This window comes from Pristiophorus japonicus, chromosome 12, assembly GCF_044704955.1.
Source record: "Pristiophorus japonicus isolate sPriJap1 chromosome 12, sPriJap1.hap1, whole genome shotgun sequence".
In the NCBI taxonomy this organism is placed as follows: Eukaryota; Metazoa; Chordata; class Chondrichthyes; family Pristiophoridae; genus Pristiophorus; species Pristiophorus japonicus.
Window position 1 is genome coordinate 122,269,478 of NC_091988.1, and position 16,055 is coordinate 122,285,532.

General features: G+C 48.7%; 1 protein-coding gene across 4 annotated transcripts in view; it reads left to right on the plus strand.

Moving 5' to 3' along the window:
- The first annotated feature begins 2,595 nt into the window (after positions 1-2,595).
- The window catches only part of pcif1 (phosphorylated CTD interacting factor 1), a 408,646-nt gene continuing 395,186 nt past the window's right edge, over positions 2,596-16,055 (plus strand). For 3 of the 4 annotated variants that reach the window (XR_011596083.1, XM_070895912.1, XM_070895915.1), the window contains exon 1: positions 2,596-2,701. Coding sequence is in view for 1 of the 4 variants with exons in the window: in XM_070895913.1 (XP_070752014.1) it covers positions 11,762-11,804 (43 nt within the window). In the remaining 3 variants the exon portion in view is untranslated. Of the gene's footprint in view, positions 2,702-11,735; positions 11,805-16,055 lie in introns of all 4 variants that reach the window. The other variant, XM_070895913.1, reaches the window with a different exon arrangement.

Genomic DNA, 16,055 nt, shown 5'->3' on the forward strand with positions numbered 1-16,055 from the left:
GTTAGAAGGATCAGCAAATGAGGCCAAATGGGTCGAATTGAAAAATAACAAGGGGGTGATCACATTACTGGACGTGTATTATAGACCCCCAAACAGTGGGAGGGAGATAGAGGAGCAAATATGTCGGCAAAATGCTGTGAAGTCCAAAAACCATAGGGTAGTAATAGTAGGGGATTTTAACTATCCAAATATTGATTGGGACAAATATAGTGTGAAGGGTATAGAGGGTGCAGAATTCTTAAAATGCATTCAAGAGAACTTTTTTAGTCAGTATGTGGCAAGCCCAACATGGTTTTGGATTTAGTTTTGGGAAATGAAACTGGGCAGGTTGAAGGGGTATTAGTGGGAGAGCACTTGGATGTCAATGAACACAACTCAGTAAGATTCAAGTTGGCTGGGTGCTCTTTGCCTTTCCGCCATTGTTCATAGGTTTATATGTAACCTTCAGGGCTGCTGACCGAGGGCCGTGCGGCTGAAATAGCCCCCTTCTGCGCTGTAAATTTCTATGTTTCTATTAATAAACTTGCAGAATGGGCAGATAATTGACAAATGAATTTCAACACAGATAAATGTGAGGTATTACATTTTGGTAGGAAGAATAGGTAGGTCACTTATTACTTTGAGGTGGGGCAGAGGAGCAAAGGGGTCTCGGAGTACAAATACACAAGTCACTAAACGTTGCGACACAGGCTAGCAAGGACATAAAAAAACCCAAACCCAGCATTAGGGTTTATTTTTCAAAGTATAGAATTGATAAGTAGGGAAGTTATGCTAAATCTGTATCAAACCTTGGTTAGACCACACTTGGAGTATTGCGTACAGCGTACAGTTCTGGTCGCCATATTATAAAAAGGATGTAGAGACACTGGAGAGGGTGCAGAGGCAATTTACAAGGATAATACCGGAAAAGCGAGGCTATACATAATCAGGAAAGGATGAACAGGCTGGGTCTCTTTTCACTTTAAAAGAGAAGGCTGAGGGGTGACCTAAACGAGGTATTTTAAATGACGAAAGGTTTTGATGGAGTGGACACAGAGAGAATGTTTCAACTTGTGGGGAAAAGCATAACTAGAGGCCATCAATATAAGATAGTCACCAAGAAATCCAATAGGGAATTCAGAAGAAACTTCTTTACCCAAAGAGCGGTGCGAATGTGGAACTCGCTACCACAGGGAGTGGTGTAAGCAAATGGTATAGATCTATTTAAGGGGAGGCTAGACAAGCATATGAAGAAGAAGGAAATAGAGGGTTATGCTGATAGATTTAGATGAAGACGGGAGGAGGCGTGAATGAAGCATAAACGCCAGCATGGACAGATTGGGCCAAATGGACTGTTTCTGTACCGCATACCATATGCAATTCTGTCGTATGTACGTCAGTATGAAGCCTCTTACAGCCTGCTGTCAGTTGATCCAGGGCACTCCCGGCGATCGGTGTCACCAGCCGCAACCCTCAATGCCATTCCCAACCCCCAGTGCCAGCCCCACCCACCAATACCAGCATCCCAGTGCCAGTCACAGCACCTGCCCCTAGTATTAGCCCCCAGCACCAGGCCTAACCCTCAGCCACCAGTGCCAGTCCCAGCCCAACTCTCAGCCCCCAGTACCAGCCCCAACCCTGAGCCCCCAGCGCTAGCCCCAGACGTCAGGGCCCAGAGCCAGCCCAACCCTCAGTCCCCAGTGCCAGCCCCAGTACTAGTACCAACCCTCAGCCCCTAGTGCCAGCCCAACCCTCAGCCCCCAGTACCAGCCCCAGTATTAGTACCAACCCTCAGCCCCTAGTGTCAGTTCAACCCTCAGCCCCCAGTGCCAGCCCCAGTACTAGTACCAACCCTCAGCCCCCAGTGCCAGCCCCAGTACTAGTACAAATCCTCAGCCCCTAGTGCCAGCCCAACCCTCAGCCCCCAGTGCCAGCCCCAGTACTAGTAACAACCCTCAGCCCCCAGAGCCAGCCCAACCCTCAGCCCCCAGTACCAACCCTCAGCCCCCAGTGCCAGCCCAACCCTCAGCCCCCAGTGCCAGCCCCAGTACCAACCCTCAGCCCCTAGTGCCAGCCCAACCCTCAGTGGCAACCCCAGCCCCTAGACCTAACCTCCAATACCAGTCCCCAGTGCCAGCCTCAGCCCTCAGTGCCAGCTCCCAGCACCAACCCCCAGTACCAGGCCTCAGTGCCAATCCCCAAGCCTCAGCGTCAGTCCCAGCCCCCTAGTGCCAACCTCAGCCCCCAAGCGCCAGCCTCCAGTACCAGGACCCAACACCCAATGCCAGCCTCAGCCTCAGCCCCCAGGCCAGCCCCCAACCCCCCACACTAACCCCGCTCCCCATCCTCAGGCCCTCACCGTGCCCGCCTCCGACCTGCTGTTTGTTTTGATGAGGTAACCACTCAAATCAACACGTGCCGGAACCAGCCAATCACCGAGTCTGCCGGCTTCGGGCGGGATCCAGGTCCAGTCGAAAAGCTCAGAAGCCTCCTTCAATTCGACCAATCGGAGTGTTTGTTATTGCCGGCGGTGAGCCAGCCAGTCGGCGCGCGCGGGCCATTCGCGGGCCAGCCAATGGGCGGCTTGGCGCGGCGACGGCGCGCATGCGCAGGGCGGCGCGGCGCTCCGGAATACAAGATGGAGGCGGCGGCCGAGCGGTAAAGCGGAGGAGGGATCGGAGGCAAGACGGAGCGGTGTGGAACTGCGCTCGCTGTACAGCAAGTAAGCGGGCCATGCACCGCATCGGCACACGCGGCGCGGCATCGCGCACCTTACCAGCGGCCCGCCGCACCCCGCCACACCGCGGGAGCAGCGAGCGGACGGAGCGAGCGGCGGCGCAGCGCTTCACCGGGGCTCCCTGCCGCCGCCATCTTGGGGCTTGTTGTTGTGTCACTGCCCGGGAGCGCGGGCGGCTTGTGCATCCCTCCGCCGCTCAGCCTCCTGCTCCGGGTGACCGGGCCGGCCGCCGCCAGTGTCCCGAGTGTGTGTGAGGGCCGGCCTGGACTCCGGGAGCCCGCTCCCGGCCGCCGCCGCTCCCCGACCTCCGCCCGCCATCAGCGCTCGAGCTGCAGCTGTGGATCTGGGCGGGCGGCATGATGGGAGCATGCGCAGTGAGGCGCCAGCAATACAGCGGCTCCATTGACAACCGCGGGGGTGGCACACCGGGAGAGGAGAGGAGAGGGAGCGGGCACACCGGGAGAGGAGAGGGAGCGGGCACACCGGGAGAGGAGAGGGAGCGGGCACACCGGGAGAGGAGAGGGAGCGGGCACACCGGGAGAGGAGAGGGAGCGGGCACACCGGGAGAGGAGAGGGAGCGGGCACACCGGGAGAGGAGAGGAGAGGGAGCGGGCACACCGGGAGAGGAGAGGAGAGGGAGCGGGCACACCGGGAGAGGAGAGGGAGCGGGCACACCGGGAGAGGAGAGGAGAGGGAGCGGGCACACCGGGAGAGGAGAGGAGAGGGAGCGGGCACACCGGGAGAGGAGAGGAGAGGGAGCGGGCACACCGGGAGAGGAGAGGAGAGGGAGCGGGCACACCGGGAGAGGAGAGGAGAGGGAGCGGGCACACCGGGAGAGGAGAGGAGAGGGAGCGGGCACACCGGGAGAGGAGAGGAGAGGGAGCGGGCACACCGGGAGAGGAGAGGAGAGGGAGCGGGCACACCGGGAGAGGAGAGGGAGCGGGCACACCGGGAGAGGAGAGGGAGCGGGCACACCGGGAGAGGAGAGGGAGCGGGCACACCGGGAGAGGAGAGGGAGCGGGCACACCGGGAGAGGAGAGGGAGCGGGCACACCGGGAGAGGAGAGGGAGCGGGCACACCGGGAGAGGAGAGGGAGCGGGCACACCGGGAGAGGCGAGGGAGCGGGCACACCGGGAGAGGCGAGGGAGCGGACATACCGGGAGAGGCGAGGGAGCGGACATACCGGGAGAGACGAGGGAGCGGGCACACCGGGAGAGGAGAGGCGAGGGAGCGGGCACACCGGGAGAGGAGAGGCGAGGGAGCGGGCACACCGGGAGAGGCGAGGGAGCGGGCACACCGGGAGAGGCGAGGGAGCGGGCACACCGGGAGAGGAGAGGGACCGGGCACACCGGGAGAGGAGAGGCGAGGGAGCGGGCACACCGGGAGAGGCGAGGGAGGGGGCGCACCGGGAGAGGAAAGGAGAGGGAGCGGGCGCACCGGGAGAGGAGAGGGAGAGCTGGCACCAGGAGAGGAGGGAATGTGAGGGTTTGGACAGAGGGGGGCTGAGGCGGTATTTGCACCCGGTGGGGGACCGATGTTTTTTGGGGGGGAAAGAGGGGACCGATGTTTTTGCGCAGGTGGGGGAGGGGGGAAAGAGGGGACCGATGTTTTTGCGCAGGGGGGGGGGGGGAAGAGGGGACCGATGTATTTGCGCAGGGGGGGAAAGAGGGGACCGATGTTTTTGCGCAGGGGGGGGGGGGGAAGAGGGGACCGATGTTTTTGTGCAGGGGGGGGGAGAGGGGACAGATGTTTTTGCGCAGGGGGGGGAGGGGGGACCGATATTTTTGCGGGGGGGGAGGGGGGATGATGTTTTTGCTGGGAGTGGTGGGGCGATGTTTTTGAGGTGGAGGTGGGGCGATGTTTTTGGGGGGGGAGGTGGGGGCGATGTTTTTTTGGGGGGGAGGTGGGGGCGATGTTTTTTGGGGGGGGAGGTGGGGGCGATGTTTTTTGGGGGGGAGTTGGGGGCGATGTTTTTGGGGGCGAGGGGGGCCGCTGTTTTTGCGGGGGAGGGGGTGGGCCGATGTTTTTGCGGGGGAGGGGGAGCGATTTTTTTTTGCTGGGGTTGTGGGGGAGAGGGGACCGATGTTTTTTGGCGGGAGGGGAGAGAGAGGGAGCCATGTTTTGGAGAAAGAGAGGAGAGCCATATTTGGAGGGCGGGGTGGGGGAGGGGTAGTAGAGGAGCCATGTTTGGTGGGGGTGGGTGGAAGAGAGGTGTGATATTTTTGGGGGAGATTAAGAGGGGTGTAATGTTTTGGGGGTGGAATTGATGGGGGGGCTTAAAAGGGGAGCGATGTTGGGGGAGGGGGGCGATGGTGGGGGGGGGGTGTTAAGGGGCGCGATGTTGGTCCAGGGGGATAAGAGGGGGGGGGCGATGTTGGTCGGGGGGGGTTAAGAGGGGGGCGCTGTTGGTCGGGGGGGGTTAAGAGGGGGGCGCTGTTGGTCGGGGGGGGGTTAAGAGGGGGGCGATGTTGGTCGGGGGGGGTTAAGAGGGGAGCGATGTTGGTCGGGGGGGATAAGAGGGGGGCGATGTTGGTCGGGAGGGCGTTAAGATGGGAGCGATGTTTGGGGGGGTTAAGAGGGAAGCGATTTTGGGGGGGGAAGAGGGGGAACGATGTTTGGGGGGGAAGAGGGGGAGCGATATTTGGGGGGGGAGAGGGGGAGCGATGTTTGGGGGAGAAGGAGCAACGTTTTGGGGGGGGGGGAGAGGGGGAGCGATGTTTGGGGGGTGGAAGAAGGGGAGCGTTGCTGGGAAGAAGTAATTATTCCTATTTTCTCGTGTATGGTTTTCATAATCATTGATCCTCTGAACGTTCCTCTTTTGATGACGAAAGCCCATAAACGCCACCCTATGTGCTTTTTCTCCTTGCATTCTTGCTGTGTTGTAATTCAGGCTCAGTTGTACTGATATCTGTCTCAAGTCCAGGAATAATTCTTGTCCAAAGAAGATCGACTGGGTAGCTGTACTTGGCCATGAATTCTTTCAGCGTGTGAAAACCATTAGATAGCTCCTAGTGTTGTGATATTTCCCACATAATTTACTAACAGGCTGGGCTCTGAGGGTTCACATGGTTACCTGCTCTGCTGGGAGATTTTCCACAGTGAATGTTCATTGCTAGCTTAAAAGTGCCAGGAAACTCCATCTGATTCGGTCAGTACATGGGATGCCCATTTTTTTTGAGTGAGATTCCCAACATTTCAGACTTGCTGTACTTGCACGTACTTTGTTTTCCTAGGTCAGTGACATTTGTGCTTTGGTGATGGTCCCGATTGATTTTGGTCTGATATGCAGACAGCACTCGCAGGACCACATTCATGCCTACTGTTGTATCAGAATTTAGTTTACTTCAGGAACATCTCCATAGACACTTCTCTCAAAAGCCTTGATCTTAATTCTTGGTGCGAGTGTGAGGTGAAGGTTAAGTCCGGACAGACTCCCGGGCCACATTTCCATGTTGAATGTCCGACTCCCACCTGAACAAACCCAGGGCTGGGTTTTCAGGCAGCAGAAAGTCAAATCTGTATGTAGTGAAGTGATTTTTCAGGCTGAGCTGACACGTGCTCTTTGGATTTGTCTGTTGGTGAAAGCTTTGTATTGCTGTGCTTGTCGTACGCAATTTTTCTCCATTTAAATTATAATTTGCTTTTCTATTTTTTTCTGCCAAAGTGGATAACCTCATATTTTCCCACATTATACTCCATCTGACAAATTTTTGCCCACTCACTTAGCCTGTCTACATCCCTTTGCAGATTTTGTGTGTCCTCCTCACAATTTGCTTTCCCAACCAACCATCTTTGTATCATCAGCAAACTTGGTTACATTACACTCGGTCCCTTCATCCAAGTCATTAATATAGATTGTAACTAGTTGAGGCCCCAGCACTGATCCCTGCGGCACCCCACTAGTTACTGTTTGCCAACCAGAAAATGACCCATTTATTCTGACTTGCTGTTTTCTGTTAGCCAATTCGGTATCCATGCTAACATATTACCCCCAACCCCGTGAACTTTTATCGTGTGCAGTAACCTTTTATGTGGCACCTTATCGAATGCGTTCTGGAAATCCAAATATACCACATCTACTGGTTCCCCCTTATCCACCCTGCTCGTTACATTCTCAAAGAATTCCAGTAAATTTGTCAAACGTGATTTCCCTTTCATAAAACCATGCTGACTCTGCTTGATTGAATCATGCTTTTCTAAATGTCCTGCTACTGCTTCCTTAATAATGGACTCCAGCATTTTCCCAGTGACCGATGTTAGGCTAACTGGTCTATAGCTTCCTGCTTTCTGTCTGCCTCCTTTTTTAAATAGCGTTACATTTGTGGTTTTCCAATCCACTGGGACCTCCCCAGAATCCAGGGAATTTTGGTAGATTACAATCACTATCCCTGCAGCCGCTTGTTTTAAGACCCTCGGATGTAAGCCATCAGGTTTGGGGGACTTGTCCCATTATTTAACCGAATACTACTTCATTAGTGATTGTGTTATGTTCCTCCCTACCTATAGCCCCTTGATTATCCACTGTTGGAATGTTTTTGGTGTCTTCTTCCATGAAGGCAGATACAAAATATTTGTTCAACTTCTCTGCCATTTCCCTGTTCCCCATTATTAATTCCCCAGTCCCATCCTCCAGGGGACCAACATTTACTTTAGCCACTCTTCTTTTTTATCTACCTGTAAAAACTCTTATTATCTGTTTTAATATTTCGTGCTAGTTTACTTTCATAATCTATCTTCCCTCTCTTTATTTCTTTTTAGTCGTTCTTTGCTGGCCTTTAAAAGTTTCCCAATCCTCTGGCCTCCCACTAGTCTTGGCTACATTGTATGCCCTTGTTTTCAATTTGATACCATCCCTTATTTCCTTAGTTGGCCACGGATGGTTATCCCTTCTCTTACAGTCTTTCCTTCTGATTGGGATATATTTTTGTTGCGAGTTACGAAATATCTCCTTAAATGTCTGCCACTGCTCATCAACCATCAGACACTTTGATCTATATTCCCAGTCCATTTTAGTCAACACTGCCTTCACACCTTTGTAGTCTCCTTTATTTAAGCTTAGGACACTGGTTTGAGATCCAACTTTCTCACCCTCCAACTGAATTTGAAATTCAACCATGTTATGGTCACTCATTCCTAGAGGATCCTTTACTAGGAGATAGTTTATGAATCCTGACTCATTACACAGTACCAGATCTAAGATAGCCTGCTCCCTGGTTGGTTCTGCAACGTACTGTTCAAGGAAACTATCCCGGATACATGCTGTGAACTCTTCCTCAAGGCTACCCTGGCCAATTTGCTTTGTCCAATCAATATGAAGGTTAAAATCGCCCATGATTATTGTCGTTTCCTTTTTCAAGCCTCCATTATTTCTTGATTTATACTCTGTCCAACAGTATAGCTACTGTTGGGGGGGGGGGGGGCCTATACACTACGCCCACCAGTGACTTTTTCCCCTTTGTTATTCCTTATCTCCACCCAAAGTGATTCAATATCTTGATCTTCTGAGCCAATATCGTTTGTCACTAACGCACTGATCTCATCCTTTATTAACAGTGTTACTCTACCTTCTTTTCCTTTCTGTCTGTCCTTCCGAATTGTCAAATACCCGATAATATTTAGTTCCCAGCTGTGGTCACCTTGCAACCATGTCTCTGTAATGGCTATCAGATCATATGCAATTGTATCGACTATTTGTGCCATCAACTCATCTATTTTGTTACGAATGCTGCGTGCATTCAGATAAAGAGCTTTTAAATTTGTTTTTTTACCATTTTTTCCTGCTTTGACCCCACTTTCTGATATACTTTTAAGTTTATACATTCTGTCCCTTCTTGTCACGCTCAGTGCTACCCGGCTCTATTGTCTTCTCCTTATTCTTTGACTTTTAAAATTTTCGCTCGCTTGATCCATCCCCTCACTAATTAATTAGTTTAAAGCCCTCTACAGCCCTAGTTATTTGATTCGCCAGGACCCTAGTCCCAGCACGTAGGGCCTAAGTTTCCACATGATTTGCGCCTGATTTTTAGGAGCAACTGGTGGAGAACGGACTATCTTAGAAATCGCAATTCTCCACATTTTTTTTCTGCAGTTCTAGTCAGGTAGAACAGTTCTACTTTGGAACAGAATTTTTTCTTCAAAAGGGGGCGTGTCCGGCCACTGACGCCTGATTTCAAAGTTTCTACAGTGAAAAAGTACTCCAAACTAACTTAGAATGGAGCAAGTGAAGATTTTTGTAGAACTGAAAAACCCTGTTCTACACATTAAAAAATCAGGCGCAGGTTACAAATTAGGCATCCAGAATGAGGGGGGGGGGGGGAAGGGGAAGTCATTAAATTCTACAATAAATCCTTATTTATACTTCTACAAATATTATACAAATAAATCTAACCTGAATAAACATTTATAAGCAAAGAAAAGATTAAATAAACCATCTTCCTACCTGTGTGAAAGTGCTTTAGGCACGGAGAATGCTGCAGTCAGCCTGAGGCGCCCGTTATTCCCGTGGGGGGGAGGAGGCGCCCGTTCTTCCCGCGGGGGGGGAAAGGAGGCGCCCGTTCTTCCCGCGGGGGGGGGGGGGGGAAGGAGGCGCCCGTTCTTCCCGCGGGGGAGGGGGGAAGGAGACAGTGAGAAGGCTGCAAGAAGCCTCAGTGCTGATGTGCTGATGGCAATGTACTTTTATTAAAAAATGTTCAAAAATTAAACAGCTACAAAGAACTACAAAAATGGCCAAGTGCCAATGTTTTCTTCACACTGCGCGTGCGCAAACGCTCCGACGCGCATGCGCAGTGTTGCCGGCAGGAAAAAAACTAATTTAAATAGTACCCGCCCCCTCCCACTTACAAAATCGGCGCGAGTGTAGGATCCACCCCCCTGGGCGTCGCGCCAAACAGACAAGGAGCTGCAAAGCGCTCCAGAATCGCGCGTTTTTTTTCCGGCGTGAAAAACGGGCGCCCAGCTCGGAGGGGCGCCTGTTTTTTATCGTGTGGAAACTTGGGCCCGTGGTGTGGGGCAAGAGTTGCTGAGCTGTAACTAAACTCTCCAAGTGGCCTCCCATAGAAGCAAGTTTCTTTTGAGCCTTTTGGAGAAATGCACTGAATAGCCTGTGTTGGATGCAAACTAATTAAAATAATTATTAAAATACTTCAAAGTATATTGTGGCAAAGAAACTCTTATGCAAACTATTTATTTCCCAAAGTGAAGAAATGGAACTTGCAGTTTCATCAAAGACCCAATTAAATGGAGTGATCAGGTGTTAAATTTGACACAGTCCCAAATCTGGTTATTGCTGAATGTTCCATCAGCGAAAACAGAAGATGAGACTGAATCAATTGCTGGCTCTGGAAATTCCCAATCTGGGGCATTTCTAGCAGATGGCCTTGTGTGCGAGCTCTGTGCAGATGTAATCCATAGAAAAAACCCAGTGGAAGCTGCTTTTGAACATGGAAACAATAGGCTGCAGAAAGTAAGATCAGCACAGAGCTCCAAGCAGAATGTTTCTGTTGTGGGGGAAGATGATTTACAATGCAAATTTACATTACATTTATATTTAAATGTCAGCGCTGTAATAAGTTTACAGAAAATGATCCTAATAAATGGAAATAAAACTTGCAGAATGTTTTTGAGAAATGAGGATTCAAGTGTAAAATAAAGACAAAAACATTTAGCAGAGAATCAGGAACAGTAGAAAAATATAGCAGGGTTGAGAAGGAAAAGGAGATTCTAATTAGTTGTAAAACTGCAAAAGCTGAACAAAGTGGGCAGATTTTGATCCAATCAGAAAATTCTAAATAGAGAACCAAAGTTAAGATATGGGTGCCTCAGTACCTTTTTTTTTAAACAAGGGAAGTCTTGTACAAGCAGGTTTGAAAATGTATGACTTATTTTAAAGTTTACAGGACAGGTGGTGTCTGTCATTTGAAAAATGAGGCATCTGTGACTCAAAGAGCAGCTGGCTCTATTGGATTAGCATGCAGCTCAAGAAAAGGGCTCTACTTTAATTGGCAGAAAAGTAAAGGAACGAAGATTTGTATGTGTATACGTATGTGGAAGTACGCAGCATGTGACACACTAGGGATTGAATGGCAAAAAGGTTAAAAGTGGCATACCAAAATTATTTAAACCAGTCTACCATATGACTTTGGTTTAAAATAAATAAAAATTCTAATGACCTGAAAAGAAAGGAAGAACCACAAAGGTGGAATATTCCGTCACACTCATTATTCCAGTGTTAAAGCCAGATGGAAGTGTTAGTTTGTGGAGAGTATAAGCTGGTTGTAAATCAGGAGTTAGAAAGCCCTCTATCTAGTGACTAAGCCTGAAGTACTACTACATTTTGAGTTGGACCGTTCTTGTGTTAGTGAATGTCGGTAGAGCAAACCTCCCATCAATGCGTCTGCAATAGTGCTTTTGAATATTTATGCTAGTATATTTGTTTCTTATTTGGTGTTGTCTAACTTCATGCTGTATTTCAAGGAACCATGAATAAAGTTTTCGGAAGATGTTCTGACAAGGTGGAAAATTGCCCAGGTATGTCCTGTCTACAAAAAGCAAAACTAATTCAATTCAGACAATTACACTCAATCATCAGCAGTCATCCCGACTTGGAAATATATCATTGTTCCTTCATAATCGCTGGGTCAAAATCCTGGAACTCCCTTCCTAACCACTGTGGGAGTACCTTTACCACACAGACTGCAGCGGTTCAGGAAGTCGGCTCACCACCACCTTCTCGAGGGCAATTAAGGTTGGGCAATAAATGTTGGGCAGTGACATCCACATCTATGAATTAATTTGAAAAAGTTACCTGAATAACCTGCTTGTGCTTTTTATGGACAGGACATACCTGGGCAAATTTCCAGGGATGGTTTAGAATTTGGACTGTTCTGACGTAAAATGTAACATCAAAATGTGTGTTTGAATATTTTGGATTTTTTTTGCTAATGCTGAAGACCTATATCCATGTCCAAAGTTGGTTGAAGTTGCTGGAAATTGTGACTAAATTAATCTTTTATTGGGCTAGGCATGGCTATAGGAAGATCATTCTGAATGTCAACCGTTGGCAGTCCTATGAAAGGTTTGCTTTGGAAAGGTGAGGTATGGAATTGGACTTGTGTATGCAATAGTTTTCAGCGCTTAAACAGTCTGGTCTTTTGCTCATTATAATTCTACCAAGTGCTCACTGGCTTACAGATTGACTGCTGTCATTTTGAACACTTTCAAAAGGATTGGCTTTGTCATTGATTTCTGGAAAGTGTCATGGGTATTCTATATGGTTAATAGAAATTCCATCTATCTCCTTTATAGTACATTTATTTTGATACTGAAACCAGTAAGTTCCATCAGCTACATAAGAACATAACATAATAATTAGGAGCAGGCGTATGCCATTTGACCCTTCGAGCCTGCTCTGCCATTCAAGAAGATCATGGCTGATGTTCTACCTCAACTCCACCTTCCCGCACTATCCCCACATCCCTTAATTCCCTTTGGTCCCAAAAATGAATTGACCTCTGTCTTGAATATACTCAACGACTGAGCATCTACAGCCCTCTGGGGTAGAGACTTCCAAAGATTCAAAACTCCGAGTGAAGAAATTTCTCCTCATCTTGGGCCTAAATGGCCGACCCTTTATGTTGAGACTGTCACCCCACGTTCTAGATTCCCCAGCCAAGGGAAACATCATCTCGGCATTAACCCTGTCAAGCCCCTTAAGAATTTTATATATTTCAATGAGATTACCTCTCATTCTTCTAAACTCTAGGGAATATAGGCCTAGTCTACTCTATCTCTCCTCATAGGGCAATCCCCTCAGCCCAGGAACCAGCCTAGTGAACCTTCGTTCGCCTGTAAAGGTGGGCATAAGAGTTGTAAACTCATAATTTCTCATTAAAGGGGTAATTTTTCAGATAGAAGATTTGAGATGTGTGATTTTTAGATCATTTTGGTTGGAAGATCAAGTGCCGTGCACCCTATAAACTCTTAACATGCAATTCTAGCAGCTGGAGGTCCCTCACCTAAAGTGCTAAGTTGTCAAAATGATGGTTGTCCTTGGTATAAAAGTCTGAGAGCAGTTCTAAGTGGAAGTTCCTGTCTTTTTTGAAACTTGGAGTCAACTGTTTTGTACTTTACCAGGTACAGTACTATCGATTGTGCTGAGTAAAATTATCCAACCTACACTTGAAGACAAACCATTTACCAAGGTTGCATCGTACATTACAAAGCTGGCCAGATGAGAATGATCAGAGGGTGAGATGTTGCTGCATCATAGAAAATAAATTGAACTAGAATAAAGCCATCTGTGGGGCTTTTTGAGTTATCATCCCAGTACAGTATCGGGACCAGCCAATCACCCTGATTGTGCCCTTGAAACCTCTGGCCAAGATGCATGTTTGGATTATGATGTTGACCAAATGGTATTTGATTGGTCACCTTGCGTTGACAAGTCCAGATCATCGCAGGATTTAGCCTTCAGATTATGGCAGTGGTCCATTTAGATTTTGAATGAGTTTTCCTGTGACTAATAAATTGCTAGTGACGTTGCCTGCAGTCAGTTGAAGAATATAATTTTTATTTATACGTGAACCAGTGACGAGTTGTGAGATCCTTCAGAATCTCGAGTCTGCAGTGACACAGTGACAGCCGATCTAGTAATGTTACAATGGTAAATGCTGACACAGAACTGTGACCAAAAATCATGGCGAGAAGTACAGTTCGTGGACAAGAACTATGCTCTACCCAATTTTGCATAATATAGGTGGATTCAAAGGCTTTGAAGGCATTCACATACCATCCATAAGTATTGGTGCCAGCATTCATGTATTGCAAGATTCCTCGTTTTTTGGACAATGGTTCTCTTGTCTTGCATCTCTTGTAAAGCATAATTCAATATAGCACACCTTATCCTCGCCTTATCTTAGGTTGAATGGAGGGAGGAAAGATTTTATTAGAAATTTTAAAGCAGGTAATGACAGTGAAATCCGAATTGGAAATGGTGACTGAGAAGATGCTCCTTTTTCTATTATATGGAACCATGCCACCCAGCGTTTTCTGTTTTTATTTTAATCACATCCAAGTTGGGAACTTAATATCAAAGACACATTGATTAGATCCTGGATCAATTGGGAACAAACCTTGTGGATCACCTTGAGGTGTTGTCATATTAAGACTGCTTTTCAGTGCATCAGGATTGGCCCATGTCCCAGTTAATTCACCAGTTAAAGTGCCAACTGAAGAAAGTCTCTGATGGATGTGTTTAACCATGACTGGCTACAAACCTTCTGCACTATATGTGATGCTGATAAAATAGGAAGTAATTTACTATACTTTTTTACAGAACCTTTTAAACTGGTAGAGTAGGGAGGGAGATGGTATTTGGGGTGGGAGAGGGTTAAAAGGGTGTTAATATAGGACCACTAAACTCCTTTGGTGACAGGATTGTAAGTGAGTCACTGAAAAGTAAACTATTTGGAGAGCCTGTGTTGGATGTCACCGTAAATTGTAAACCACTAGAGACCATATGAACTTTCTCTTCTTGGGTAAATTCTGTTTCAGTAATTTCAGTAATTTGTGTTCAAGTTGGCTATTTTATGCTGGACCCTTTCATTTGGTGACAGTTCTTGCTGCCCTCTTGTAAGAAACTTCATGCAGGGCCATAATAAGCCTGATAACTCTGGTCCAGGTAGCCATATTGCAGATTCTATTGGCTTTCTAGCAGCGGTTTTGCTGCACTTGGTGAGTCCAATTTGTGGTAGCCATAAAATTCTCCTTCTTGGGGAGGTGGCCACAGCATGTAGCAATGTTGGAGAACACTGCATGTTCTCCTGTTTCCAAAATCTGAAATGTGCCATTAGCCATGTGTTATATCAGTTGATGCCTCAGCAGAGGGAACCAAGTTTCTTGCTCTTGTGACATTGCCAAGTATTGATGCAGCGCCTCCAAAAGCCAGAAACTGACTTAGTTTGGTCTGGATATCTGGATTTTTAGCACGTATTTATTGGTACGAATATATGACCTCATCTCTCTTATCTGGAAGGAGGAGAGCATGCCATGGATCTCAGAGATGCCGTAATCGTGACCATTTTCAAAAAAGGGGACAAATCCGACTGCGGCAGCTACAGAGGAGTCTCCCTGCTGTCGGCCACTGGGAAAGTCAACGCAAGAATCCTTCGCAACCATCTTCTCCCCGTGGCTGAAGAGCTCCTCCCAGAGACACAATACAGGTTCCGTCCACTAAAGGATACAACGGACATGATCTTCACCGCGTGACAACTACGAGAAATGCAGGGAACAGCACCAACCCTTGTGCATGACCTTCTTTGACCTCACAAAGGCCTTTGACACTGTCAACCGTGAAGGACTATGGAGCGTTCTCCTCCGTTTTGGCTGTCCTCAAAAGTTTGTCACTATCCTCTGCCTGCTCCGCGACGATATGCAAGCCGTAATCCTGACCAAAGGATCCACCACAGACCCAATCCATGTCCGGACTGGGGTCAAGCAGAGCTGTGTCATCGCACCAACGCTCTTCTCGATCTTCCTTGCTGCAATGTACTGTACCTCACTATCAACAAGCTCCCCACTGGAGTGGAACTAAACTATAGAACCAGTGGGAACCTGTTCAACCTTTGTCGCCTCCAGGCTAGATCCAAGGTTGACCCATCCTCTATCATTGAACTACAGTACGCGGACGCACTTGCGTCTTCGCACACTGAGGCCGAACTCCAAGCTATCGTCAACATCTTCGCTGAGGCGTACGAAAGCATGGGCCTTATGCTAAATACCTCTACCAATCTGACCCCACCACACAGCACTGCCCCCCACAGCTCAGCCTTGAACAGCGTGGACCATTTTCCATACCTCAGGAGTCTACTATCTGCAAGGGCAGACATCGATGACGAGGTCCAACGCTGCCTCCAGTGTGCAGCCTTCAGTCGCCTGAGGAAGAGAGTGTTTGAAGACCAGGACCTCTCATCTGGCATCAATCTGGCCCTCAAAACCGAAGAAGACTTGCTTCCACTCTAAAAGTGAGTTCTCGGGTGACTGAACAGTCCAATACGAGAATTACAGTCTCTGTCACAGGTGGGGCAGACAGTGGTTGAAGGAAAGCGTGGGTGGGTCTATAGGGCAGTAGTGATACCTGCCTTCCTGTGGCTCAGACGTGGACTATATACAGCAGACACCTCAAAGTGCTGGAGAAGTACCACCAGCGCTGCCTCCGCAAGATCCTGCAAATCCACTGGGATGACAGACGCACCAACGTTGGTGTTTTTGTTCAGGCCAGCACCGAAGCACTGACCACATTCGACCAGCTCCGTTGGGCGGGCCACATCGCCTGCTTGCGCGA